The following is a 27115-nucleotide window of genomic DNA, read 5'->3' as shown; positions in this document are numbered from 1 at the left end:
TCTCATCCACATGGCCCGATCTCTAGCAGTGTATGCAAAACCTATTTTTCTTAGGAAGTTTTACTAGATGAGTTTTGTTTCTTTGTTTCCATCGAAGGAAGGGGCGTCACCCTTATTTTGGCTTGCTTTTACATCTTGCAAGTTCTTGCCACCTCTACTTTTTCCTTGCATAGAAGAGGCAACCAAATCCCCCTCTGAATAAGAGTATGTGGATGACTTCTTGTGGACTTAATCGTGCAACCTCGCATAATGCAAGAACTGATACTCGAACTCATAGAAGGTCGGAAAGTAGGGCAATGAGATAATGTGCTAAATGAAATGGAAACACTTTTTAGGAAGCTTGTTCAAAAGAAAAGTGACTTGATTGCCATTTGACTTCGGTGAGCCAGTAATGACAAACTCAACGAGTAACCATTGATATTCAGCTAACTTGACTTTCAAATCATCCCCTTCCTTAATAGAAAACCCTTGAAGCTCAAAGTCAAGATTAATATACCAAGTGCAATCTTGTGCCACATAGTGGTCAATGAGATGACTCCAATGGTTAGATACGAGGAGGAAATGTTGTAACCGAGAGTGAAACTCAACAAGCAATCCTTGCATAAGCTCCACATTGATACTGGCCTTGCAGGCTCTCCATTGATAGATGTACCGAAGGTGATCCAGTCGAGGGTCAGTATAGACTCAAGACCAACAACTAGACACCAAAGTCCCTCAAATTCAAGCACTTGTTGCATGAAGTTCGACCAAGTGGTATAATTCGACCTATTAAAAAGAGTCTTATCCGTGAAGGCATTCTTGGCCGTAGCAATAAGAGTAGTAGTGTTGTGAGAAAGATAATATGGGTAGGGGGAATAGGGTGGGTAGGATGGGGGAGTGGAGTACACTTGGGATTTAATCCCAGAGTGCCAACCATGCATGTGAAAAGTATGCACAATGGATCCAAATGTGGGAATGGATTGACTAAGCATGAACATGGTGACCGCATGAGTAGCACATGGAGAAGGGATAGGGACATGTGGGAAAAAGGATGGAAATCCTAGTGTGGGAGTGACCCATGGAGTGTTTCACAGTGTACCATAAGTAGAGGATGGAAATCCCTGCGTTTGAGAGGCTGGTAGATGAGGAGGTGAGTGTCCAAGGGAAGTGTGGGGAAAACCCATCACAACCGTCCCAAGGTGAAAAGAGGTAATTACTTGTGGATATGTGGAAGGCATAGTGCTAAAGGGTGGCATTTCCCCTAAGGATGTACCATGTTGCAAAGAGGGAGTGAAGCAAGGGTAGTTAGAATATGGTGTGGAGAAAGATAAGGAACTAGGAGCAAAGATGGAGTTTGAACTCCCAATGTAGTGGATGCAAAAGTGGAGTGCAGTCCTAGATTATTGAATGCAAAAAAAAAAAGATTCAAGAGATGGGTGGGATGAGAGGGAAGTGTGAAAGAGAAGTGCCAACTCCATGATCAAAAGAAACAAAAGATATAGTTCTAGGTATACTTATACATGTACATCTTTGTCTAGAGCTGCCTTGATTAAAATTAACATACTAAAAATTATCCGGATCTTGCACACAAAAAAGAGAAACATGGGAGGGTTTTGATTCATATGACTAAAAGGGGTTATACAAACCTAACACTAGGCTTGGTTAAGATGAAGAAGATGGTTTCCCAATCGTCCCAAATGCCATATGTTCTCGATTGAAGTGACCAGCCTCACCGACCAATCTAAATGTAGTAGAAAAGTTGGTAGAAGGGAGGTAAGTTGGACCATACTTGTTACACATGAATTCTTCAAACTCCCCATCTATCATGAAGTCAAGAAAAGGAGAAGAAAGTGAAAGTGAAGGTGAAGCATCGTCTTTCTCATTGAGTTCAGAATGCCTCCTCAAGCCCTCTAATGATGAAGAAGCCTAATGAAACATCGTGGGAACCCGAGGAATCCGAGACATTATGAATTAGTTACGTATCGTTCGTGTACCTCGCACAAAACCAAGCCTCCACAATATCCACAAGATACTCTTTACAAGAGCACCGGATCTAATACCATGTGAAGATATTCTAGGGTTTGCACTGAAGAAACACAAAAAGTACAACCTTAACTAAAACACAAGACCAAAAATGCAAAACACAAAACTCAAATCGCAATATGCAAAAATACAAACACAAACAAAGAAGAAACAAAACTTTGAAGTGAATGAATCAATACCGTGCATGAAGGAAAACATGTGCACAATGCTTAAGGGTAGAGTTGTCCAACAGCCGGTGCCTCTTGTGGGAGCGGGTTGAGGGAGGTGTCAATGTGTGTCATCCATTGGAGTCGGATCCAAAGTGCAGCAATTGCCAGTGGGAGTAGAGGCTAATGAAGATAAGTGCTGAAAGACATGGTGAAGAAAATGGCAATTGATCATTGGCAGCAGTGGGAAGCTGGGTGATAGCTGTAGAACACGTAGTAGTAGTCACTGGGACTACACCACTAGTGGAAGAGGGGTAATGGCTAAAACCTACAAGACAAGGATAGGCATGAATAGTGGGCAGTGGGAGGCTTGTTTATTTATAGACGTGGAAGGCTCCTCCCAAATTAGGGTTTTACACATGGGACATAGAAACTCTTTGGAATCACTCCTCGTTTAATGAAACTTTTGGTAATTTACTGTTTTGGGGATGTTTTAAAGAGCTAATTAGTGGGTAATGAAATTTTTGCTCAACACCATCCACACAACACCTAAAGGATGACTCTTGAACCTACATGATAGAATAGGCTAAAGTTGAGGGCATGCCAAGTGAGATTCCTCAAAGCAGCCTGCCAATGAGTTTACTTGGGGTCACTCATAAACCTTGCAAGCAAACCTACCAAAAAACAAAGATCAATTTGAGTGTTAAGTAAACAAATCAAGGATCCAACAAGTCACCAATGATAAGTGTCAACAATTGGAGAATCTCCATAGGTTGAGATCTTTGAATTAGGATCTATAGGGATAGAGATGGTATTGAGCTAAAAAATGCATTATTTACTATGGATGCTTTCCTAGAGAGCGTCTATGTTCCATAAGCCAAACTATAATTTGGGAGGATCTGCTCATCTATAAATAGAAGGCAGCCTATCCACTCAGCCCATCTCATATTTTTAGGTTCTCCTTTAGTCGGCACCTACATCTCAATTCTCCACTGCTGTCTACAACCCTCCGTGCTGGATATCTCAATTCGTGGTGGTGACCAGCACGCATCAGCTCTTGGCTATCGATCTCCAGCCCTCCTGACCTTGTGTTTGCTGCAGGCATCAGCCTTTCAGCCTGTCCACACTGTTTCCAGCCATCACCATCAATCAAAGAGTCTCTAGACACTTGCATTTGCTGCTGCCAGCTCACCTGCAACCTGCATTTGCAGTCTATAGCAATCACCTTCACCTCCAGGGACAGCTGACAGCTGCATTTTGGAGCCAGCAACCCTCCAGCAACCCTCCGTGGTGGATATCTCAGTTTGTGGTGGTGACCAGCATGCATCAGCTCTTGGTGATCAGTCTCCAGCCCTCCTGACCTTGCATTTGCTGCTGCTAGCTCACCTGCAACCTGCAGTTGCAGTCTACAGCAATCACCTTCACCTCCAGGGCCAGCTGACAGCTGCATTTTCCAGCCAGCTGTTGTCACCTTCATATTCCAGATCATTTCCAGCCTGCTGCCCACTGTTTGGAACTGCTACTGTGTGTTCAGCCTGATCTTCACTGCTGATAATCACATTTGGAGGCTCCATGTTGCATTTTGAGATTTGTTCAAAGTATGACACTCTCTCCAACTCGTACCTTCTATCTCGGTCCTTCAAAGACACAAGAGTTCAAGGTTCTGTATTCACTCTACATAGTTTGTTTACTGCATCCACTATTGTATCTATTCATTTATCTTCTATGTTCATTGTCTCTAACCTAACCCTACTGACTTATTTTGTCACTCTGCTTTTTCATATAGTTGTGTTTCTATAATGTATCAGAGTATTTCTTTACAGATGGGACAACATGCCCTCGTCTCAAAGGGCAAGAGCTCTTGCACATAATGCTGTTGAGAAAGAAAGATCCCCTTCTCAACCTGCCATATCTTGTGGCCAAGAAAGAAATCTAGAAGATCCATGTCAATCATCTCAAATTTCTAATTCAAGGCATCCTTATTTTTCAGCATCATCTGTGTGTGGTCCCCCTGTAAGAATAAGGCCATCTGGCATCCATATATAGCAAGAACATTGTGTGTCAACCAGCTGAGGTGTGGCATACAAATATGGATTGGAGTTTGACCTCTAATACCCCAACCTTTCACAAAGGTGTCTATTTTCTTGTTCCATGCTCGAGGAGCCTATTTAAGGATATAGAAGGCATTCTTCAACCTACACACTTGGCCATCTAACCTAGAAAACATGGGAGGCTTCTCCACATAGATTTCTTCCTTTAAGTCCCCATTCCACCTGATACACCCACCACCTCTTTTGGCTAGCAATGGTAAGAACTGCGCAAATCATGGCCATACACATGGCAAGAGCAAAAGTGTCATCAAAGTCAATGTCAAGTTTTTGAACAAACCCTTTGGCTACCAAGCGGGCCTTGTATTTGTCCTAAAGTGCATTTGCTATGATACTTGGACTTTAAGACCCAGTTCACTCCAATCGTCTTGCGTTGAATGGGTTGAGGCACCGACTCCCATGTACCATTTTGCAATATAGTCTCCATTCCTATTCCATGGCCCTATGCCAATGATCATGTTGTAGTGACTCTCCAACGGAAGTGGGTTCCTTGTCTATCATGGCATAGGTCAACAACCTGAAATTGGTGTGTAAGGACTACCTTGCTTGTGCCTAATTACAATGAGAATGTTGTAGCCCTTCCTATCATTCCTACTTCTCTAAAATACATTTGATGTTTGCATCATGAACTCTTATCTTTGGATCAGCCACCAGCTAGGAATCCAATAGTGGTGCATTCTCCTCCTCACGAACCTCAAACTTCGACAACTCCACATGAACTAGCTATGGCAACCATCTAGGTGCTCCTCACCTTCCTCTATAGTCAACCACAAGTCTCTGCTGGTGTACACATTTTGGAATTGGGGATCCATAATTGTCTCTGTCTCTAGTACAGACTGATCCATATGGTGCAATATGGTACGTATCTATACAACTAGATACACAAAAACTGCCCCTTTTTTGCCATATCCTTTTTAGAATGAAAAAACTGCCCCCTTTTGTATAATTATTGATGTATGATGTATGATGTATAATATATCCACTCCCATCTATCTACTTGTAAGTTGTAGTGCATGTTGCACATGCAACATTTGTAATACAAGTTCTAGCTTGTAACTATCATGTATTCATCTTATATACTCTAATGGCATTGGTCTCTTGGCTTTAAACATGTATCCTATCATTTGTAGTCCAAAACAATCAAGTTTTATTTTTTTTGGTACTAATGTCATACCATATCTTATAAATTCTTAAGGTATCAGTTAGTATCAGATTTTATTGTACCGTATGGTATTGTACCTTTCATGCATGACGACTATGTCGAGATCATATATGCAACATCCCACTAACTGGGAATTATAGCCCACGAACACTTGTTGAGTGGACTTTGGATCCATCATATCACACTCACACAAAGTGACCAATTTCTTTGGAGTGAATTCTTCGCATTTATTTGCTCAAAAACTACTTTTAGCTTCCTCCCAAATTGGTTTTCCTCGAAGATAAGTTAGTATTGAAAGTTTGAGAAGACTTGTGACTTCAACTGCAAAAAATAGGTCCAAGTCATCTTGCTACTATATCTACAATAAGCATGATATACTTACTCCTCTTAAGGAATTCCTAATGCATTGATCCACACAAATCAGTGAAGACAAGCTTTAAGGGGGCCTTGGCCTGTCAAGAAGCCTTGTTAGGAATAGCATCACATTGTTATTTCCTTTTGATGTAGGATACACAAGAGGTTTCACTCACCCCAACCTTTGGTAAGCCACGAACCATCTATTCATAAGTTGCCTTCTAAAAGGTACTCGTTGAGGTGACCAAACAATGCAATGCCAAAGCTCAATCTAAGATTGAGAATAAAGAAGATAGCATGAGAGGGCCACCCTGTTCTTGAGCTTGTAAACACCATGCTCCTCCTTGCCATGGCACACCATCTTTCTCATCTGGCCATCAAGAATTCAGGACTTGACATCGAACTCCACAATGAGTTCCTAGCCTACATATCTTGCTTATAGAAAGCAAATGGAAGCTAAGATCGGGAATCTATAGCACCTTTGATATAAAGGCACTACCTTGTTTGTCAGGGATGATCTAAATATCCCCTATGCCATGAACTCAGATAGAAGAGTTGCCACCAAATAGAGACTTGACCTTCCATCAAATGCACACAATTGATTTTGTCTTTGGAGGGAGTCATGTGCCGGGAAGTGTCAATATCCACAATCCATTCACGAACATGTGGGACCATCAACTAGCATCCGGTGTCGAATATGTCTCCAACACCTTTAGATGGAGGAATGCTAATGACATAGGAGTAGCAATTTCTCAAAAATGCTCGAAATCCTTCTTGGACTTCTCATTGTTGTTTTCCTTGTCTTTTTCTGAGCACTCCTTCAAATGACCTATGTTGACATGGCTTGTTTGGATCCAAGGTCCACATTTGCCCGTCTAGAGATACCCTCTTCCCATGCATAATCCTATTGCATAGCTCCTCCAAGTGCAAGCATATCTATTGGGCACCTGTCATATGCTTTATGTGGGCAATGACCACTAGTGTGCATGAGGGAAAAATGAGTGAACGGATGTGAGAATTCAATTTTTTCCAATGTGCTTGTGCCTTCTCTAATGCAGCTTGCTCAGAGTGAGAAAGGGTTGAAGAATCTTTGGCTGTCAGATAATCAATTGCTTCAATCACGAGCTCTACTGGATTGTACGGCTCTAGGATAGCCTCCATCATCACCTTCCAAAGGCTGAAGTTATCATCGTCAAGATTTTGAGCCTTGGGAAGCACTAGTGGGACAGGGGCCTTGCAGTCCATGATGTCCTGTAAATCCATGTCTGCCTCGGTAAGCATCCTTCTCCCACCTTGAATTGATTGCACTTGTTGGGTAATCCCCCTCTTACTCTGAAAACACAACCAACTAGACTGCCTCTGCCTAAACTTTGAGTTTATATTACCACTGGAGGTGATAAAAACTCAAAATTTGCTCCAAAGGCTGAGAATGCAACCTTTTCAGCACATCTATTTATTGTTCTTGCATAACAGAAAACAACAAATCTTCCTATGTACACACACCCTTGCTCACTCCAGCCATAGGTTGATGTGTAGCCCTTGTGCTCACACTCAATGCTGAAAAACACAGCCTTAGTGTCACATTGAAAACTCCTCTTTAGACCTGTCCACCTTGGATCAGCCCTTCACTGCTCTAAAAACCATGTTAGAGTGCAGTGTTACAGAAGCAAACGCACAAGCTGAGTGAAAGAGATGAATGCAAAAAAACGAGAGGGAGAGAACTTAAGAAAATGAGAATTTTGAAGACTGAAAATCTAGAAAAAATATATACAAGGGGGACTGATGTGCATAGTTGCCTGATATGCCGTTTTGACTCCTGAAATGGAAATATGAAACGGCCCAGAACGTTTCGGTCCTAAAACATGCTTGGGATAGGCATTTGGGGACTAGCAAGGAAAAACTCCAGTTTTGGGTTACTTTTTCCACTTCAGATCTAGCAGGGAGAAACCTCAATTTCGGGCTGCTTTTTCCATTCCAAGCCTACATGTGTAGTTTTCACCTATTCTCCTTTGCTCTTCACCCTCTTTTACTGCTGCTCACTCTCTTTAGCTATTGTTTGCTTCCGTACTGCAGATCTACTGCTGTCTACAGCCTCTTAACCCTAAATCCCTCATCCTTCAGCTGCTCGATCTTTCTGCATGTTTGTCCACACTATTTGCAGCTGCCTAATCTGATCTGTATGCTGAGAGAGTGAGGTTCCAACTGAGTGTGCCATCACATCAGAGCGAGGACAAAAGACCACGCTGGCAGTCATGTGCCTAATTAGGTAGAAAGGGGTACAAAAGTGGGGGTAGGTTGGCCAGATTTTCTGGTCGACTGCCTGCTGATGATGTGGAATTACCTTTCCTCAAATGTTCCAAGTGTTCTTCCTTAGATTTACTATCTAGATCAGTATATCATCAAGAAAGACTACATCAAATTTATCCAAGTAAGATTGTAAAACACTACTCATGAATTTTATCAATGTGGCTAGAGCATTGATGAGACCAAAAAGCTTTACAAAAAATTCAGTATTCATACCTGGTTCTAAATCCCATTTTGAAAATATCATTGACCCTAATTGTGACTTGATGATAGCCAACCTCAAACCTATCTTTTCAAAGAATTTAGCCCCTTGCATTTGATCTAAAGGGTCAATTGCATGGAATAGAGGCTTGTAGCTTGATCAAAAAAGTAAGTTTAGCAAGGTGTAGTAGAGAGAGAAAAAAACTGAGGAGAGCTAAAGAGCCCTTGATTCTCTACCCAACTCCATTTAATGGTTGAGTAATTAAACCTTAGTATGTATAACTTTGGGCCCTTTCTATCACACCTATGAGAAACCCTTGCTATCTTTCTAGTATCTACCCCTATGTATCACAAAGCTCAATCAAACTAAAGAGATTCTCCTTTTGGATGGTTTTACAGCTAGCATATTTGATGCTCAAGTGTAGAAACCAGGTCCAGGAGAATGTACATAGATGGATGAGTTGGCACCAAAAAGTGACCACAAGAAATGTACTTGTTGTAACCATTTGCCTATATAAAGAGGCACCAAGCAATGCAATCTATTTAGCTTTTCTATACCATGAATGGTTCTCTCACTTTCCCTCCATATTTTCATCATAGTAACCAGAGTGGGTTAGATCCATTTTTAGCTCCCATATTCTCACATTCCTTATCCTCTCAGCTTCTCTCATGGATAGTCTCTGCACAATTTCCTATGCTGCTCAACCGCTCTTGTTCACATTTCTCTACACTCTTACCACTCCATAGTCTCCACTCTTCGATTGCTGCCTATTTGGCTTACTGCCAATGTCAATGCCACAATCAACAGCCTACTAAGCTTGATGATTGCATCATCTGCTACTGCAGTTGCTGAACTTCTATTGATGGCGATTGATGCACCAAGGATCTACTGCTGTGGTGACGTGCTCCCCTACTAGGCAGCAAACTTGGGCACTTCCCTGCCACATAGCTGCATAGCTGTGCCCACTTCAATAGCATGCTGACATGGAAAACAGCAGCGAGATTGATACACATGCTTTTCTAAGCTGACACTGCATTGACCAGTAGCTATGGCTTTCCTCGGCCAAGCAGACTAACACTGCATAAACCTGCCATCAGCACTGCAATTGCAATGGAAAATAACTCACGGCATTGGCTCTCCAAGGAAGGTCCCAAACTTCATTTAAAAAGAAAGAAAAACCTCCATGAAAGCTTCAAAAAAGTGTATCACATGATCTTTTTGTTCCCCCTTAATCTCAATGAAATATTAAGCCTCATGCATCCTTTAGCTAAAACTCATTAAAACTGAAATCTATAAACTCACCTCTCTCTTAAACCTTATACAAGTCACCCCACTACTCATAAAGTATCAATTATCTAGATCTTGCTTCAAACCATTAAGTACTTCTACTTCAAACTAATTGATTACTGGTTCCAAAATATGTTGGATCAAGGCTCTTAGGCTATTATTCAAAATTGAGCCTGCGCATTCTTAAAACCAAAAGTCTATCATTTTCTTGCTTGTATGGAGTTGGACACTATTGGGCATTCGTTTATGAGCCCAATAAGACCCCTCCATCGAGCATTGTATCCACTCAAGCTGTGATTGATAAGTTCATAGGATTTGAATTCCACACATGGCAATCTAAGATGATGTATCTAGTCATGTGAAAGAGTCTATGGGCCATCATCATTGGAAGAGACACAATAGCAAGCACAAGAGATGACTGAAGAAATTAAGGAGAGAGCGTTGGGATACATAGCTGCAAGCTTGAGATGAGTGCATACATCACATTGATAGTATTCCAAGTGCAAAGACTGCATGGGAGGGGCTCAACAAAGTGGTCGGGAACAACTCCAAGCACTGACTATTCTAAAACGTACACTTCATGAAGATAAGGGCAAAGCTATTCTTTGAGCAAGTTGTGACGTAGAAGGACATAACACCTTAGTTGAAATATTTACTAGCATAGATGAATCATATGATTTAAAGCTTCATGACATTGAGGCATCCTTGTTAAAAAGAGAGAGCAAAATTAAACTCACTGTAACTACTACTACTAATGCACAAGACATTGCCTTCACAATTGCAAGCAGAAGTATTTCAAGAATTAAATGTAATCATTGTGGATTAAGCAATCATCAAGAAAAAGACTGCAAGAACAAGGGCGAACATCAATACACAATTTGCAAAAGATTTGGCCATTTTGAAAGAGATTGCTATTCCAACCAAGCAAACTATGCAAGCAAGCCACTTCAAAATCATGATGCACTAAAACCAAATGAATCTCACAATGTATCTCTATCCAATGGACACATCTCTAAATTGAAAAGCCCACAATTGTAATGTCTACCATTGACACCTATGACGTAGCCAAGGAGACTATTCCCAAATCAATCCAAAGTCAATTGCTATATGCTTGTGAGTATGATAGGGGACTCCCTTTTTTGTTTTTTTGTGGATGGGATTTTGGGAGTTGGGGGCAGGAAAGGGGGGGGGGGGGGGGGGGGGGTGCGGTGGGTGTTGGCAATCTTATTGTAATCACACCAATATCTGATGACAATAGAAATTAGTAGCAACAAATCACACATCAAGGGGGTTGTTAGCATATCTGATGACAATAGCAATTAGTAGCAACAAATCACACATCAAGGGGGTTGTTAGCATATCTGATGCTTGAGTATGGAAACTAGGTCTAAGAGAATGGATAGACAAGTGGATAGATGAGTTGGCAACAAAAGAGGCCACATGCAATGTACTATTTGTAACCATTTGCCTATATAAAAATTAAAGAGGCACCAAGTCATGCAATTTGTCTAGCTTTTCTATACCATGAATGGTTTGGTCACTTTCCCTCCATAAATTCATCATACAGCTAGCATCGACTACTCCATGGTTTTATTGGCCTTCAACTCATGAATTCATGGGATTAAAATTTGAATGTTCTGCTCCACAGGCTCAGGTTTCATGCTTAGATCAAGAGATCAGTTTGGAGAAGAGCAATGGTTTCGGTTTTTCACTAAATAACTCTTGCAACAGTGCTCTTGAGGAAATATTGAGATTAAGCATTTTCCCTGCAGGAAGCATGCTCTTTTTGTGTTTTAAGCTTCTAGTGCCAATCAGTTCATGTTCTTTAGAGTAGATATGGCATCAGATTTGCTGCAGGCCAGTTCTCAAAATGCAAAGGGGAGCAATACCATAGATCTTTGCAGCACATGTCAGTTTGGCAACAGCTTAGTACTGCTTATAGGTCCAAACACCTCAGGCGGCTACAAGAAACATGGTAAAACATGAAGCACATTATAACAGAGCATACTTCCATTAATAATTCATATGGTCTTCTGAACACTAACAGAGCATACTTCCGTTAATAATTCATACGGTCTTCTGAACACTTTTACAATATTCCTTAAGAGGAAACTATGTAGCCCGCTATGACAAATGCCAGAGATTCTTATTCAAGAAGAGCTTGAAGCCATGAAGGTCCAAGATGTGAAATCCAGATCTGACTGTTTTAGGACAGTAGTTTCATCAATCTCAGCACATGTCAGTTTGGCAACGCATTAATCACTGCTTGTAGATCTAAACAGCTTGGGCAGCTAAATGAAACATGGTAATATATGCGACATATTATAATAGAGCATACTTCCATAAATAATTTACACCATCTTCTGAACATTTCTATAATATTCCTTAAAGAGGAAACTATTAAGCCCACCATGTGAAATAAATGCTGGAGATTCTTACTCAAAAAGAGCTTGACGCCATGAAGGTTCAAGATAAAATGTGAAATCCAAATCTAAGTCTTTTAAGACAGTGGTTTCATCAATCTCAACCTTGTCTGTTGAGCGCCCTTGCCAAGAGCCCTTCAAATCAAACCTGCGATGAATTCTTAGCTCTGTGCAAAAGATGTTTCCCATGACAACAACGCGAATCTATCAAAAGATAGGATTACAGAATAGTTAGATGAATTAGAGGAGAATCTCTCCTGCACAGTAACACACGTTTTGCACAATCTAAATGAGCATAGCATGAACACAAAGAATCAACTTAGTTTAAAACATGCACCCTAACTTGATGTCACAAGACAAGTGTCCAGATCAATATTGTTGTATAACTTGCAAAGAGCTCTCTTCATCACTTACAGCTTTAGTCAAACTGAATATTGAATAAGCAATAGAGATTAGAGGGGTAAATACATTAAAAGAAAGAACGAAGAATGGCCTATGAGACCCAAGCACGTAATACAAGTCTGCTGAAACCTCATTGTGAGTTATGCAAAAAATTACAGAAATTCATATCTAAAGGGCATTATGAATCTGTGTAGACTATCATAAGGACATGAAAAATGCAAATGAAAACTAAAACTAAAGCTACTAAGCAAAATTATCATTGATGAGTAAAAGGATCTGATAAAATCCTCTCTTAAAGGCTAAAACTGTGGCATCACAAGGTTGGCCTATCCTCCGGTATCCATCTCATGAGCTGCTGTAGTATCTCCTCCATGTTCATGGTGAGGTGTCTTGATGGGCATCTTCTATGGCGGCTAATGCTAGCTTGGATCTAGTGGTGGTAATGGCAGCATGTCTTGAGCTAAAACACACTTAACAGCTGATTAGCATATTTAAACAGCCCCAAACATGCTTAATTTAAAAAGGGGCACGGTTTGAGAGAGTTTCAATGGTCCCCCAAAACCCTAATTCTTTGGGGTACCCTTCAACATCTATAAATAGACAAGCTGCCCACCTTTCAGCCTCATTCCTTTTGTGCAGATTTCAGCCATCGGCCTTCATCCACGTGGTAATACTACCTTTAGAACTGCTGCCACTCCTTCCGTTGCTCTTCCAGTGTCGATGTCTTCTTCCACAATTGCTGCCCACTGTCCGGTGCCTTCCCTCGTGCTGTGTTTGGCACGATCAGCCATCTCCAACCATCAAATTGCCTTCTCCTGCTTGTGTTTGATTCTCATCAGCTAGGCAACAGTTGGCAATGCACCTCCTCTCCTCCAAGTGACCTTTTGGAGCTTGTGTTCGGCCCTCTTTAACTTAATCATTTTTTAGTTAATTATTAAATAGAAATATAGAAAGAGAAAGGCAGGGGGGGGGGGGAGAGAGAGAGAGAGAGAGCGGCCGTTAGCGTCCTCCCCTTGTGCCCTCAGACGAAGCCCTAAATCACCGTCGCTTCCTACCTGCGAGCGTCCTCTTGCATGCGGGCGCCTACCTGTGGAGGCGCAGAATTCGCCGTCGATGCCCGTGCCCGCCAGGTTTGCGTCGTCCCTATTTCGTCTGTTGCCACCGTCCTTGTATCGTCTGCTGCCATCGTCCCTGTTTCGTCTCCCTCTGCGCTGCGACTGTGCCCTATTGTGCGGAGTCCTGCCTGATGTCTCCCCTCGGATGCTGCACAGTTGCCTGGTTCTGCGCCCTCACCTACTCGCCTGCTTTCACACGCCCTGTTGGTCAGGGGTTCATCTGCTCACGCCCGGCCTGTTCTGTACAGGAGCTCCGTTGCAGTCCTGTTGCTGCAGCCGGGCGGTTTCCTAATTTTGCAGGTCTGCGGGACCTGCAGAGAGAGAGAGAGAGAGAGAGAGAGAGAGAGAGAGAGAGAGAGAGGAAGACGCCCAGTTCCTGACCTGCCCCTTCGCCTTTGTCGACGTCCCGTCTCAACTCAGAGAGAAGCATGGCTGGCCTGGGTATGGCTTTTATCGACCAAACAGTGGCAGCCCTTGGTCCGGATTTGGACGCAGAGGAACCGGAGGATATGGTTCCTTGCATAGAAGAGCTGCCTCCTGCTCCTGACTTTCAGCCTGCGGGCAAACGCTCCAAGCACACACCTGAAGAGACAATGGGTCATTAGGACCGTTCGTATGCTCAGGTCGCCTCTGACTCTGTGGATTCTCAGGACATTGACTCGGAGCATTTGCTGGAGTTTGCCAACACCCTACTTGGCAAGTATGTCCAACATAATCATGAAGCCTTTTCGGACTCTGGCACTCAAGATGTTCTGGAAGCCACGATGGACCCGAAAATTGTCTTGCGTTCATTTTCGGTGTTTTATGACCGGGCGGCTATTCTCTTCTTCATTGGTAGGATTCCAGTGCTTTCCCATATTCGCCAGTGGCTGCACCATGTACTACAGGCGGAGTGTGTTGATGAGATTTTTGTTGGGCCTAGAGGCTTCTATGAGGTGCTGTTGAATTCTGAAAAGCATCGGGCTGATCTTTTGTCTAAACTGCCATTGTTTTTTTATCGCCGTTTGGTCCATGTTGTGCCATGGCGCCCGATGGCAGACTTTCAGCGCCTGCTTCAACGTGAATGCCCGGTGTGGGTTGAAGTGGAAAATTGCCCGATTGTCTATTGGCCTTGGTTGAAAGATGCCATGGCCGCGGTGGGAACTGTGCTGGTCCCCCCTAGCCTAAGGGCCATGAATCGCAACCGTTTATGTATGTTATGGGACACTACTAGGAAAAGGCCTGCTTGGCTTTGTGTTAATTGCTCTGGCATGCATCTGTTGCACTTTTGTTTGAAATGGGGCAACTTTGCAAGACATTGCTTTTCATGTGGCAAATTGGGACATTTTATGGCCGAATGTCCAGAGAAGCAACCGTCTTCAGATGCTGAGCCTGGTGTGCTGCCTATGGAAGACATGGTGCTTGATGCTCCATCATAAGATGCAACTCACCCACCTAAAGTTCTGGATAAAGGTAAACAACCGGTTTCGGGTGTGGATTCCCGTGGCACTGACTGGGTAGAGGCACGTCCCAAAAAAGGTAAAAAGGTTGATGCTGGCCTAGCGGCTACTGGGCCTAATGTTTCACAAGATTCCATGCGCAGGAAAGAAAGGTTGTCTTCCGAGCACGCTGCGCGTCCTATGGCTTCTTCTGCTCCCCGTAATCAGTCTACTAGGATAGTCTATACCGATGGTCCAAAGGGCCCACCTGCTAAGTTGGCTTTTGATTCTCGAGGGAATGTGATTACACCATGGGATCGTCGTTATCCCCGTTCCATCCCCAAGACAGTGGATATTCCATCTACCTCTAAAGCTGGCCGTTAGAACTCTTTTGCTGTGTTAGCTGATTTTTTGGATGAGGGTGTCCTTGATGTTCTAGCACAAAAGGTTAAATCGAGGCAAGTGGTGCTTCGTTCCTGATCTGATCTTTGAATACACATGAAGATAGCCACGTGGAATGTGCGAGGCATTTGTTCTCGCCATAAACAACACGCCATGTGGACGATATTGCATGAGAATCAGTGGGATGTCTTGTGTGCGGTAGAGCACAAGAGTCACAGTGAAGCTGGAAAAGTTGTGGATTGCCATGGGTTTCGCTTGGTTTATGCAGGGACACACGCCCGCCATTATTCTGGTGTGCTTATGATTGTACGTGAGAAATATCAGCCGGTTCTTATAAAAAATGATGTACATGGCCGCTTTGTGGTGGTTGAAGTTTTATTTGAAGGAGAGATCTTATGGTTGCTAGGCCTATATGCACCGAATGACCCTTTATCCCGCCGGGATCTTTGGAATACCTTGAAGACCTCCTTGTCACTTGGCAGACGAGGTTTTGTGATGGGAGATTTCAATATGTGTGTTGATTCTTCGCAGTCCACTTTAGGACATTCGGTGATGGACACTCCGGAAAGTCGGGTATGGCATGAGTTTGCTCTTGCTGTACTTAAGCAAGACCTATGGTCCTGGCTACACCCTTCTGCTACAGGGTTTACTTTCCACTCGGCGCAGTATGCAACTACATGGTCGCAGTTGGACCGCATGTACATTATGCAGGATGATTTTTTTCTTCCTGAGATGCTGGAAATGACAGTCTTGCAACAATATGCCTTGTCGGACCATTTCCCTCTCCAGCTTGAGATACTTGCACAACCCATTGCACCTTTTATGAAATTGCTGGATAGACTCCCTTTACGTTTCAACTTCTCTTATTTGAAACATTCACTCTTTCGAGGTTATATGCAGTAAGTGATTGAGAGATTCTTACTGGACTTCGCCTCGGAGGACACTGCTTCCTTTGAACGATTGCTCTCTAATGTGCAGCGGATTGCGCGGCAGTATGGGATCCACCATGCCTCTCTTTGTCGGCGGCGTTGACACACAGCGGAGGACTTACTGGCTTTGGTTCGCTCGCTGCTGGTGGACACTCCAGATGATGAATTTCTGCTGTCACTGGCAATGCGTTCGGCTAACCTTATTAAAGAGTTTCAGTTGAAATCTTATCAGAAGGCCAAATTGCAAAATTTGACTGAGAATTTGCAAGATAGTGCTTGTCAAACTCATAAGTTCTTTCGCACCCTGCATGCCTCTCCTGCTCGAGAAAATATGACTAGACTCCAGAATTCAGAAGGTCAAATGGTCATTGACCCTCAGACCATTGTCAATGTGTAGGAATTATTTTCTTGATCTTCTTGGTTCTTCTCAGGCACCTTCTGATCAGGTTGCGCATGCACGTTCAGTCTTCTATGATCGGGTCCGGCATCAGGTTCCACTTGATATGCAAACTACTTTGGAGACAGATATCTGTGAGGGGGAGGTTATGGATGTTTTGTTGCACCTGCCTAAAGATAAAAGTCCTGGTTGGGATAGTCTCACCAACGAATTCTTTGAGAGTTTTGCTACCCAACTGGTGAAGCCATTGATGGCTATGTTTCAGCAGGTTTGGGAAACAGGGTTCATGCCTTCCTCATGGAAAGAAGGGCTTATTAAATTGCTTCCAAAGGTTCCTTTGCCGTCACTGTTGCAACATTGGAGACCAATCTCTTTGATGGGTTCGATGTATAAAATCTTTTCCAAAGTATTGGCGAATCGGCTCCACAAGCATCTTCCGACCATTGTGCATCCTCTTCAATATGGTTTCATTAAGGCCGCAACATTCTGCATAATATCTTAAATGTGCAAATGGCTATTAACTATGCAATGCACTCTAGCCAGGAAGTGGTATTGGTCCAATCGGATCTGGAAAAGGCTTTTGACTATTTAGACTGGTCTTTCATTGCAGAACTTATATCCACCATGGGCTTTGGCATTCGGATATCCAGCTTGATCTACACCATCAGTGCTGCGGCTTCTTCGCGAGTTATGCTAAATGGTGGCGTTACAGAGCTCTTTGTCCTTGCACGCTCTGTGAGACAAGGTTGTCCTTTGAGTCCTCTCTTCTTTGCCCTGGCGACTCATCCGGTTCTTTCGATGTTATCCTCCATGGCAGCTTCTGCGCAATTGGCCGGATTGTCTCTTCCTTTTGGTCAGCACTTCATTAGTCAATCGTTGGCTGATGACAGCTTTATGATTTTACGTGCGGACAAGGACAATATTCACAAAGCATTAGATGTCTTGACGCTCTTTGGCCAGGCTTCTGGTCTTCGTATCAATACTTCCAAATCAGCCATTCTCAGTTGCATGGAGCCCGATTTACAGTCACTGGGCTGGCAGGGCCCGGCTATTCCTCGTGGTTCCATTGTCAGGCATCTTGGGTACCCTTTGGGTGTTGATGTTCGGCCAAAACAACTACTACAGTGGATTTCACAGAAATTGACAACAAAGTTTCTGTATTGGAAGTCGCAAGCTTGGCCCTTTCATGTTCGCCTCAAAGTGGCCCAGATAATTATGCTGCCAATGCTCACATATTTCTTGCCATTGCTGCCTTGGACTCCTACCACTTTGAATGCTCTCACGCGGCCCATTCGTTTCATGTTATGGAAGAAGGATTCATTGCAGGCACGTATTTCGTGGATTTCCTGGTCGCATACATGTACTCCCAAACGCCTGGGTGGGGGGGCCATTTTGGATGCCGAAACTCATATGATGGCCCTTCGTTGATCTCTTTTTCGTGCCATGTGTGTGGAGCATCACCCGTGGGTCGTCATAGCCCGTTATTTTCTTGAGGACCGCGGGCTTCTGCATGGTAATACTCAAATTCGAAGCTCCTGGTGGCATGTTCTTAATACAGACTCTCGGTTTTCGAGTCCATCCCTGCTTGTCCACTTGGTCAGCTCCTGGCAATTGGTTCTCCAGAAGGCGTATTGGCATCCATCGGAGGCCCGTTTACATTCTAACTCTTTCCAACTGGAATTGTTGGCAGCCTCGAGATTACTTTCATGGGAAGGCAAACAGGAGCTCAGGCCAAAATTTAACCGCATGGCCCGATTGGGCTTGACTTCGGTTGCAGATGCCACTCTTGCCAGTCGTAATGTCTTCATATCATTCCGCACTGCCAAGCGGCTTTTCCGAATCCCTCAGGGATACCATAATTTGTGGGAACAACTTTGGTTAGTTCTCCAGAGTAGGCAACACTTTCCTGCCCTTGCTGTGGATCGCCCTTGGCAGGACTGGGTCCTGGCATGCCGGTTGAATTTGGAAAAGGCCTCGGCTAACCAGGTGTACCATCTTCTGATTAAAGATCATCAATGGCTGGTCACTAAAGCCAATACTGTTTGGGGGTTGCGGAAATCTCACTCATGGTGGAAAGCAATTGTGATGGAAGGCTGGGTGAACAAGACCCCTTTCAAATGCAAGGCCTTTCTTTGGAGGGTGATGATTGGTGGTCTTTCTCTTGCCTCGGCCCTTTCCAAGCGTCTAATCTCTAACGGCAATTGTTTCTTCTGCACCACCATGATGGAAACAACCCGTCATCGATTTATCTCTTGCCCTCTCGCTAAGCATATTTGGTCGCTTTTGTCAGCGGTTTGGCAAGCGGTGGTTGGTTTCTCGCTGATCCCTTTTGACTGGGTTTTTGTTCGCCCAAAATACCCCGCACCGGCATAGTTGCATATGAAGATCTTGTTCCATTTTCTTAGATACTGGGGATGTTGGCACAATTGGACCACTCGGAATGCCTTTCTTTTTGATTCGGTATCTAATGTTCTGAGACACATTGCCAGGCTCAAAGGCCTTTTGCTTTGACAGATAGATCTCATTCGGCACTCTGACTTGCTCCCTCGGGAGGACTTACGCCCCTGGCATATGGCAGTCTCCACTGTGTCTTTGCCATGACTTGTGTATCTCAGTCCGGGTTTTGTACTGACAGTTTGACTCACGCTGGCATACAGCCATCGTGTATCTTGTAATCATGTAAACTTGTACTTTTTTCGTAATTAATACAATTACCTTTTACAAAAAAAAGAGAGAGAGAGATCTATTAACATCTCTAGAAGGTCAGGATGGCCTATGAGACCATAACCAATACAAGTGGTATCATCATCTCTCATCAGAGAAGAAAAATAAAATTATGTCTAGATCTACATGATAAACTGAAATGAGAAATGAAAAATAAGGAAAGAGTATAGAGTATCTCCCTCTCAGTCTATGGAATCCATCAAAACTTTGCCAACTATCTCCGATTGAGTCAGTGTGGTAATCTTCGTCTATAGCGAGCAATCGTGGCGCAAATGTGTCGCATATGAGCATGCCTACATTGCCGAGCAGGTATCCTAGGGTGTCGTGCTCTGCATAACGCTATAGCTTTGTCTACTATGATACCACCTGATGATACCTCTCGATGGCGTCTGTTAGTAGGAGATGTAGTGTCTAAGGTGGCAGTGGGCCGGGGGTTAGCTATACTGATAAAGTTTGTAACTACTCTCTGGAGGGGTGGGCGCGGATGGGATTGGCTCTGATCCCGTAACAATGCTATTCTGCGCCATTGGAGCTCCAATAAGAAAAAACCCAGACATCTCTGGTCCTCAAAGTCCATCACTCGTCTCAATGGTCCAAAGCCCTCCTTAAAGAGGCAATGGTAGCAGCCTCGAATATCATAGTATACAATACATCTACAAATGTAGTGTTCATCTGTCTTTGGCTCCCATTCGCAAAGCTGGCATATCCTCCCATTTGTTGCAATATGACTCCATTGACCTATCTCAATCATTAGCTGATGTGATGAGGTGCGGATTTGTCCAATAGAAACTCGAAGCCCATGAGAGAGTTGAGCATCCAAATATCTCGGCGTCACTATGAAACCATCATGGAAAAGCTGCAATAAGTGACACTAGTATTGTGCCATCTTCGTGCCTAATGGAAAAGGGGGCTTGGACTAAGTTCTCTTTGTCTCCACTTTAGTGATGTTTGCTCTAATCACTCTATTCAACTTTGAATGGCTGAGACTCAAAGTGGGACGATCAAGGCTGTAATTGAACAGTGGCAATCTGTCTATATTCATGCCATGCAAGTTCAGCCATGTGCTCATATGTGCATACCAACATTGTCTATCTCCCTCTACTGCTGCAAGCTGTCTTGAAGACTCCAAAGCTAGCCTAGGGTATCGGTCTTTGGGTAGTTACCATATCCTCTAGAGGAAAGTGATTGCCTGGAATAGTGCCTCCACTACTATGGCTGCTACACTCAACTCTACTCAGATGATCTTGTCATACATGCTATCATCATGACCAACGGTCTCTCCTTATGTTCCCAGCCATCATAATGTTGTGCTTCAGGTCCGTTACAGTCCATGAGAGGCACCTGTCTAGTATGATAAAGGCTTGGGCCCCAAATAGCTGCTCCATAGAGTACTATGGGCATAGCTAAAGTGTCAAAGAGCCACAATTTGGTACGCGGCTCCTGGAGTTGTATGTGTGCACACTGCCGCTCTAGAGTGCCCAAAGCTACATATGCCCGTGCAAGCCTAGCCTTTGAAGTCTCCTTCCATGAAAATTGTGGCCCTTTGAAAGTGACCTTGAGGTATACATATTGTCTAACCATTTCCATAGATTGACCATCATACATAAAGTGATGCTTTGAGCATGTCACCCAAGCTGTTGAGGTGTTAAAGACCATAATTTTAGTCTTTCCAAGATTAATCTTGAGGCTTTCTCTCCACAAAACACATGCAATGCATTCAGATGTCGTTGAAGCCCCTCACGTGAATTTGAGATGAGTATAATATCATCTACATATAGCAAAATTGGTATCAATACCTGTGCCAAGCTAGCTTCCATACCACCCCATCTTTGTATGTAATCTGAAATCTCGTCAATGTACAATCCAAACAGCAAAGGAGAGAGGGGACAACCTTGCTTTACACCAGCTCTGCTAGACACTGAGTCTATTGTGCCTCCAGGCACTCGTACTCTACCTGTCATTGTCTTATACAATGTATAAATACAGAATTGCATATTCTCTAGGACCCCAATGGTTTGCAACCTCTGCATGAGTTTTGCACGTGGTACTGTATCCAAAGCTTGTTTTATGGGAAAGAGAGAGAGAGAGAGAGAAAGAAAGAAAGAAAGAAAGATCTATTAATGTCTCTAAAAGGCCAGAGTGGCCTATGAGACCATAACCAATACAATTGGTATCATCATCTCTCATTAGATAAGAAGAGATAAAATTTATGTGTAAGTTTACATGGTATATTGGAATGAGAAGTAAGGAAACTGAAAAAGTTGGAAAAAAACTAAGTTTAAAAAGATCAAGAGTGTAGGGTATCTCCCCCTCAACCTATGGAATCCACCAAGACTCTACAAGTTACCTCCGACTGAGTCACCGTGCCAATCTGTCTCTGTAATGAGCAATCCTGATGCGAATGTGGCACATATGGCCATGCTTATGTTGCTAAGTAGGTACTCTAGGAAGTCGTGCTCTGCGTAGCGTTGTAGCTCTATCAAATGTGATGCCTGCTGATGTACCTCGGCAACACCTATCAGTAGGAGATGTAGTGTCTGGGGTGGTCGCGGCTGGTGATTCAGCTACATTGAAGTAGTATGTAATTGCTCTTTGGAGGGGTGGATGATGCTAGGGTCACTTCCTATCCCGTAACAATAATGCTCTGTGTCGTTGGAGCTCCAACAAGAAAAGGCCCAAACATCTTTGGTCCTCATAGTCCATCACCCATCTTAGTGGTCCAAAGCCCTCCTTAAAGAGGCAATGATAGCGGCCTCGGATATCATAGTATACAGTACATCTACAAATGTAGTGCTCCTCCGTCTTTGGCTCCCATCCACAAAGCTCGCACATCCTCTCATCGATTGCAATATGGCTCCATCGACCTATCTCAATCATCAGCTGATGCGATGAGGTGTGGATTTGACCAATAGCAACTTGGAGTCCGTGGGAAAGTTGAGCATCCATGTATCTAGGCCTCACTATGAAACTATCATAAGAAACCTGCAAGAAGTGACTTTGGTATTGTGCCGTTTTCATGCCTAATGGGAAAGGGGGCTTAGACCAAGTCCTTTCTGCCTCCACTTTAGTGATGTCTGCCCTCATCACACTATCCAGCTCTACACGACTGAGGCTCAAAGTAGGGCAGTTGAGGCTGTAATCAAATGGTGGTAGTCTATCTATACTCATGCCATGTAAATTCAACCACGTGCTCATATGTGCATACCAATGCTGTCTATCTCCCTCTGCTACAAGCTGTCTTGAAGACTCCAGCGCTAGTCTAGGATATTGGTCTTTAGGGAGCTGCCATATCCTCTAGAGGAAAGTAATTGCTTGGAATAATGCCTCAACTACCATAGGTGCAATGCCTAACTCTGCCTGGATGATCTCTTGTGATACTGAGGCTTTTGCCCTTATCATACGTACTATCATCATGACTAGCGGTCTTTCCATGTGTTCCCAGACATCATAATGTTGTGCTTCCAGTTCATCACAGTCCATAAGTGGCATCCGTCTAGTATGATAAAGGCTTGGGCCCCAAATAGCTGCCCCATAGAGTGGTGTGGGCTTAACTAAAGTGTCAAAAAGCCACAATTTGGTACAAGGCTCTTGAAACTGTATGTGTGCACATTGTCGCTCTAGAGTACCCAAAGCTGCATATGCCCGTGCAAGCCTAGCCTCTGAAGTCTCCTTCCATGAAAACTGTGGCCCCTTGAGAGTGACCCCGAGGTATACATATTGTCTAACCATTTCCACAGGTTGGCCATCATACATAAAGTAATGCTCTGAGTGTGTCACCCAAGCTGCTAAGGTGTTAAAGACCATGATTTTAGTCTCTCCAAGATTAGCCTTGAGACCTTTATCTTCACAGAACACATGCAATGCATCCAGATGCCGCTGTAGCCCCTTTCGTGAATTTGAGATAAGCACCATATCATCAGCATATAACAAAATTGGTATCCGTACCCCAGCCAAGCTGGCTCCCATACCATCCTATCTCTGCATGTAATCGGAAATCTCATCAATGTACAGTCCAAACAACAAAGGAGAGAGAGGACAGCTTTGCTTTATGCCCACCGTACTAGAGACTGAGTCTGTTGTGCCTCCAGGCACCTGTACTCTCCCTATCACAATTTCATACGATGCATAAATACACCACTGCATATCCTCCAGGACCCCAATGGCTCACAACCTTTGCATGAGTCTTGCACGTGGCACAATATCAAAGGCTTTGCGGAGGTCCGCAAAACAACAGTAGATTCTTTGCCTCCGTGATTGTCCCTCCTCAATCAAGGCCCTTAGCGTGACTATATGGTCTAGCGTATTGTATCCGTGACGGAAACTAGCTTGTCCTGTAGATCGTATTTTCTTTGTTTCAGCCCACCAAATCAACTCATGCTCCACAATAGAGGCATATATCTTTGCTAGCATATGGCCAATCATAATAGTGCGGTAGTTGTTAGTGACCAATGGATCTCCACTCTTAAAAATCGGCACTATTGTGTGGTCACACCAACTTACTGGAAACCCCTCACATATGGCTCTATTGAAGAGATTCGCCAAGATAGAGGCCAGTGCATAACATGCATGTGCAAAATGCTTTGCCACAAGGCCATCTTGATCATGTGCTCTCCCATTCTTCAACCTCCAAATGGCATATCTCACCATCTTTTCCGTAAAGGAACCGCACTGTGTTGGCCTAGAGTTTAATGGACAAGGTATTTGCTCTTGTGATGGAACATCGTATAGTGCCGTATAGCGAGAGAGAGAGAGAGAGAGAGAGAGAGAGAGAGAGAGATTATGGGACTTACTTTGAAATTGTTTTATCGCCGTGGATTGCTGGAAACCCCTTCTTAGTAAAAAAAAATTTCACAAATCCCCTCCTTTTGCCGGGTTGTCGACAACCCCTTCTCAGCGATAAAAAATTTCACAAGTCCCCTCAGAGAGATGAAGGAGGGGCCTTGACCCTACCAGTGATAGCTGGTTGTGATCTTCCTCCTCTAGGCGACCCCCTCCATTGCTACATTTGTAACTCTCTAGTGTTACTACTCTCATCATGCCTTCCACACTTTGACTGCTGCAACATTTGCAGCTCTCTAGTGATCAGTGTTTGGTATTTCCTTGCCTTCCACACTTTGATCGGTACTCATAGCACTTGGAATCCGTCTTCGATGGATGTCACTATTCAACACTCCATTTCTCTACCCTTGGGGATTCTATTACACTCTTACATTCATTTACAACATTCATTCACTTCAACGTTTATTCTCTCTATGTTTGTCTTTGTGTTTGAGTATTGCACTTGCATTTTGCGTTTAGGGTTTTGAGTTTTACTTGTCATTGTCTGAGTCTTTGTGTTTTAGTCAAGTTGGTACATGCTGTGTTTCCTTAGTGCAAACCCTAGCATATCTTCATAACATGGTGGTCTTCTAAGGGTTCTAGGGCGTCTTGCTCTACAAAGAGCCATGGCTAGCTCCAAGGTAACACCTTGTAATGCAGATATTGTCTAGCCTAAGGATACCACAAGGGTAGGGATTTTGTCGCCTAAGAATACCACAGGGACAAGGATTGGTGGTTTTTTTTTTTGGGGGGGGGGGGGGGGTTAGTGTTGAGCTAAAAGTGTATCATATGTTGAAATTGGCCATATTAAACATGCCCAAAACAAGCTTAATTAATTATATTACCAAACATTCATTAAAATAAATGCATTCCTAGAGAGTGTCACTATCCCATAAGCCAAACCCTAACTTGGGAGGACCCACCCATCTATAAATAGAAAGACTGCCCACCACTCAGCGTGAATCTTGTTCTTGTGACTTGTAAGTGCCTTCTCTCTGCTGCCCACACCCCATTCATGGAGAATATCTCAATTTGAGTTGCTGCCCACTTTTGTCCATCATTAAGTACTTAGTATCCAGCCCCTTGCCACTGTTGGTGACTATTTACAACCTATTGCCATTGCCAAGACTGCTGTGTTTACTGCTAATTTGCCATTTCCAGCCTGCATTTAGACTTACATAGTTGTTTTTCTGTTTTGCTGTTTTGCATCATCACCAAGCCTACCATACCATCAGCCAAATCTGTATTTTTCTTTCCTGCCCCAATCTATCATTTGTCACTGATCCAGCCACATGTGAGCTGCATTTGCTGCTGTTAGACATATCAAGAGGCTACTTGCTACATTTCCGGATCCGTCAAAGTACGACACACTCTTCTTCTCTCACTCTCTACCTTGGTGTCCCTAAGACAAAGGAGTTCGAGGTTCAATACTCACCTTGCATAGTGTGCTTGCTGCATTGAGCATTGTAGTTATTCATTCTTCATAAATCTTTCATGTTCTGTTTCGATTCTCTCTATGTTGCCCTAACTCTAATTGTGTTTCTTTATTAGTCTGTGCATTTGTTGTACAATTGTATTTGTATTTTGTAATCGAGTATTTCTTTACATCGTATCATAACTAGGTATTCATTTGTTGTATAATTGTATTTGTATTTTGTAGTTGAACATTTCTTTACATCGTATCATCGCTAGGTATTCATTAAAGAAACCTATGCCCTTGATTGAAAAGCCTCTCTTTGAAAATAGGAACTACAAAGGGAATATGACATTGAACACTTCCACACCAACTCAGTCTCCAAAAGGAGCCCATGCCAAGCACTGAGCAGGAGTGGATTCCATAGCCTACCTTGCAAGGTTCCGATATGGGTGGAGATACTTTTGACTATCTTGGAGGAATTCGGCCTAATTCTATTACGGATAAGGAGTTGAAGCTGATCATTGCTTACAAAGCAAAGAAGATTGAAGATCTTGACATAAAAATCGCACTTTGATAATAGCTACTTGATGAAGGTATATATGATTCTTTCTCTTAACATATTGCGCATAAAGCAGATGATGTTATAGGGCTGTTGAGATGTCCGTCAAGGATGGGTCCCTTTGTTGGAGAAAGAGATCCGGAGTATGTCTCTTTCTTTTAGACTTTGTCTACTACTTTAGTGCAAGGTGCACAAGTTGTATGTCCCTTCTTCCTCTATTACTTCTATTGTTGTGCACAATTTTGGTAAAGATCACAAAGAAGATAGAGTTCCATATGTTGACTAAGAAAAAGGTCCTCTTGAACATCAATTTTTATATATTAACACACATAGAGGACATTATAAGAAAAGTTGGATAACTCTTCTTCCACTTCTCCTTCTTTGAATTATGCTTCTCAAAGTCAAAACAAGTTGGTGTTTCATCTTCAATGCATTCAACATCTTCATCTTCATTTCAATTCCATCATTAAATCAACAAAATCAACCTAATGCATCCACATCCACATCATTTACACCCAATTTTAAAACCCATCCATCCCACCTACTTCTGATGCATCTCCATTACCATTCACACCATTTACCTTCCCCTCTCAAACACCACACACCACATTGGGTGGTTCTTCAAATATATCCACAACCTTTATGACCTCTATACTTTCATTTCCGAGTGGTGCTTATGTACCTTTGGGGGAGACTCGTTCCCCACCTTACACACCTTTGGGATATTCACAACATGGGATATCTACCTAAGCATATCTAGGCCTGGACCAATTGATACCATAGTTTGCTAGCATAGTGATTCCTAGTGGATCTTTGACCGATAATTGGATAAGGTTTAAGAGTCTTTGTGCCTTCTTCACAGGCACCCATGGGTCCTCAGCCTATTCTTGCCTATCCACCCTATCCTTTGTTGAGGTAAAACACGC

At 43.2% G+C, this 27115-nt stretch overlaps 1 protein-coding gene across 3 annotated transcripts in view; it reads right to left on the bottom strand.

Annotated features, from left to right (window-relative positions):
- The window catches only part of LOC148010701 (phosphatidylinositol 4-phosphate 5-kinase 9-like), a 186820-nt gene that overhangs the window by 5440 nt on the left and 154265 nt on the right, over nucleotides 1-27115 (bottom strand). For all 3 annotated transcript variants that reach the window (XM_087671278.1, XM_087671279.1, XM_087671276.1), the window contains exon 6: nucleotides 12025-12212. In XM_087671278.1, coding sequence (XP_087527404.1) covers nucleotides 12025-12212 — 188 coding nt within the window. The remainder of the gene's footprint in view (nucleotides 1-12024; nucleotides 12213-27115) is intronic.

Source organism: Lygodium microphyllum, chromosome 29, assembly GCF_053477565.2.
Source record: "Lygodium microphyllum isolate KBCC chromosome 29, Lygodium_microphyllum_v1.1.10, whole genome shotgun sequence".
NCBI lineage: Eukaryota > Viridiplantae > Streptophyta > Polypodiopsida > Schizaeales > Lygodiaceae > Lygodium > Lygodium microphyllum.
The sequence above is the reverse complement of the archived record's forward strand: the minus strand, read 5'-3'. Positions and strand labels throughout refer to the sequence as shown.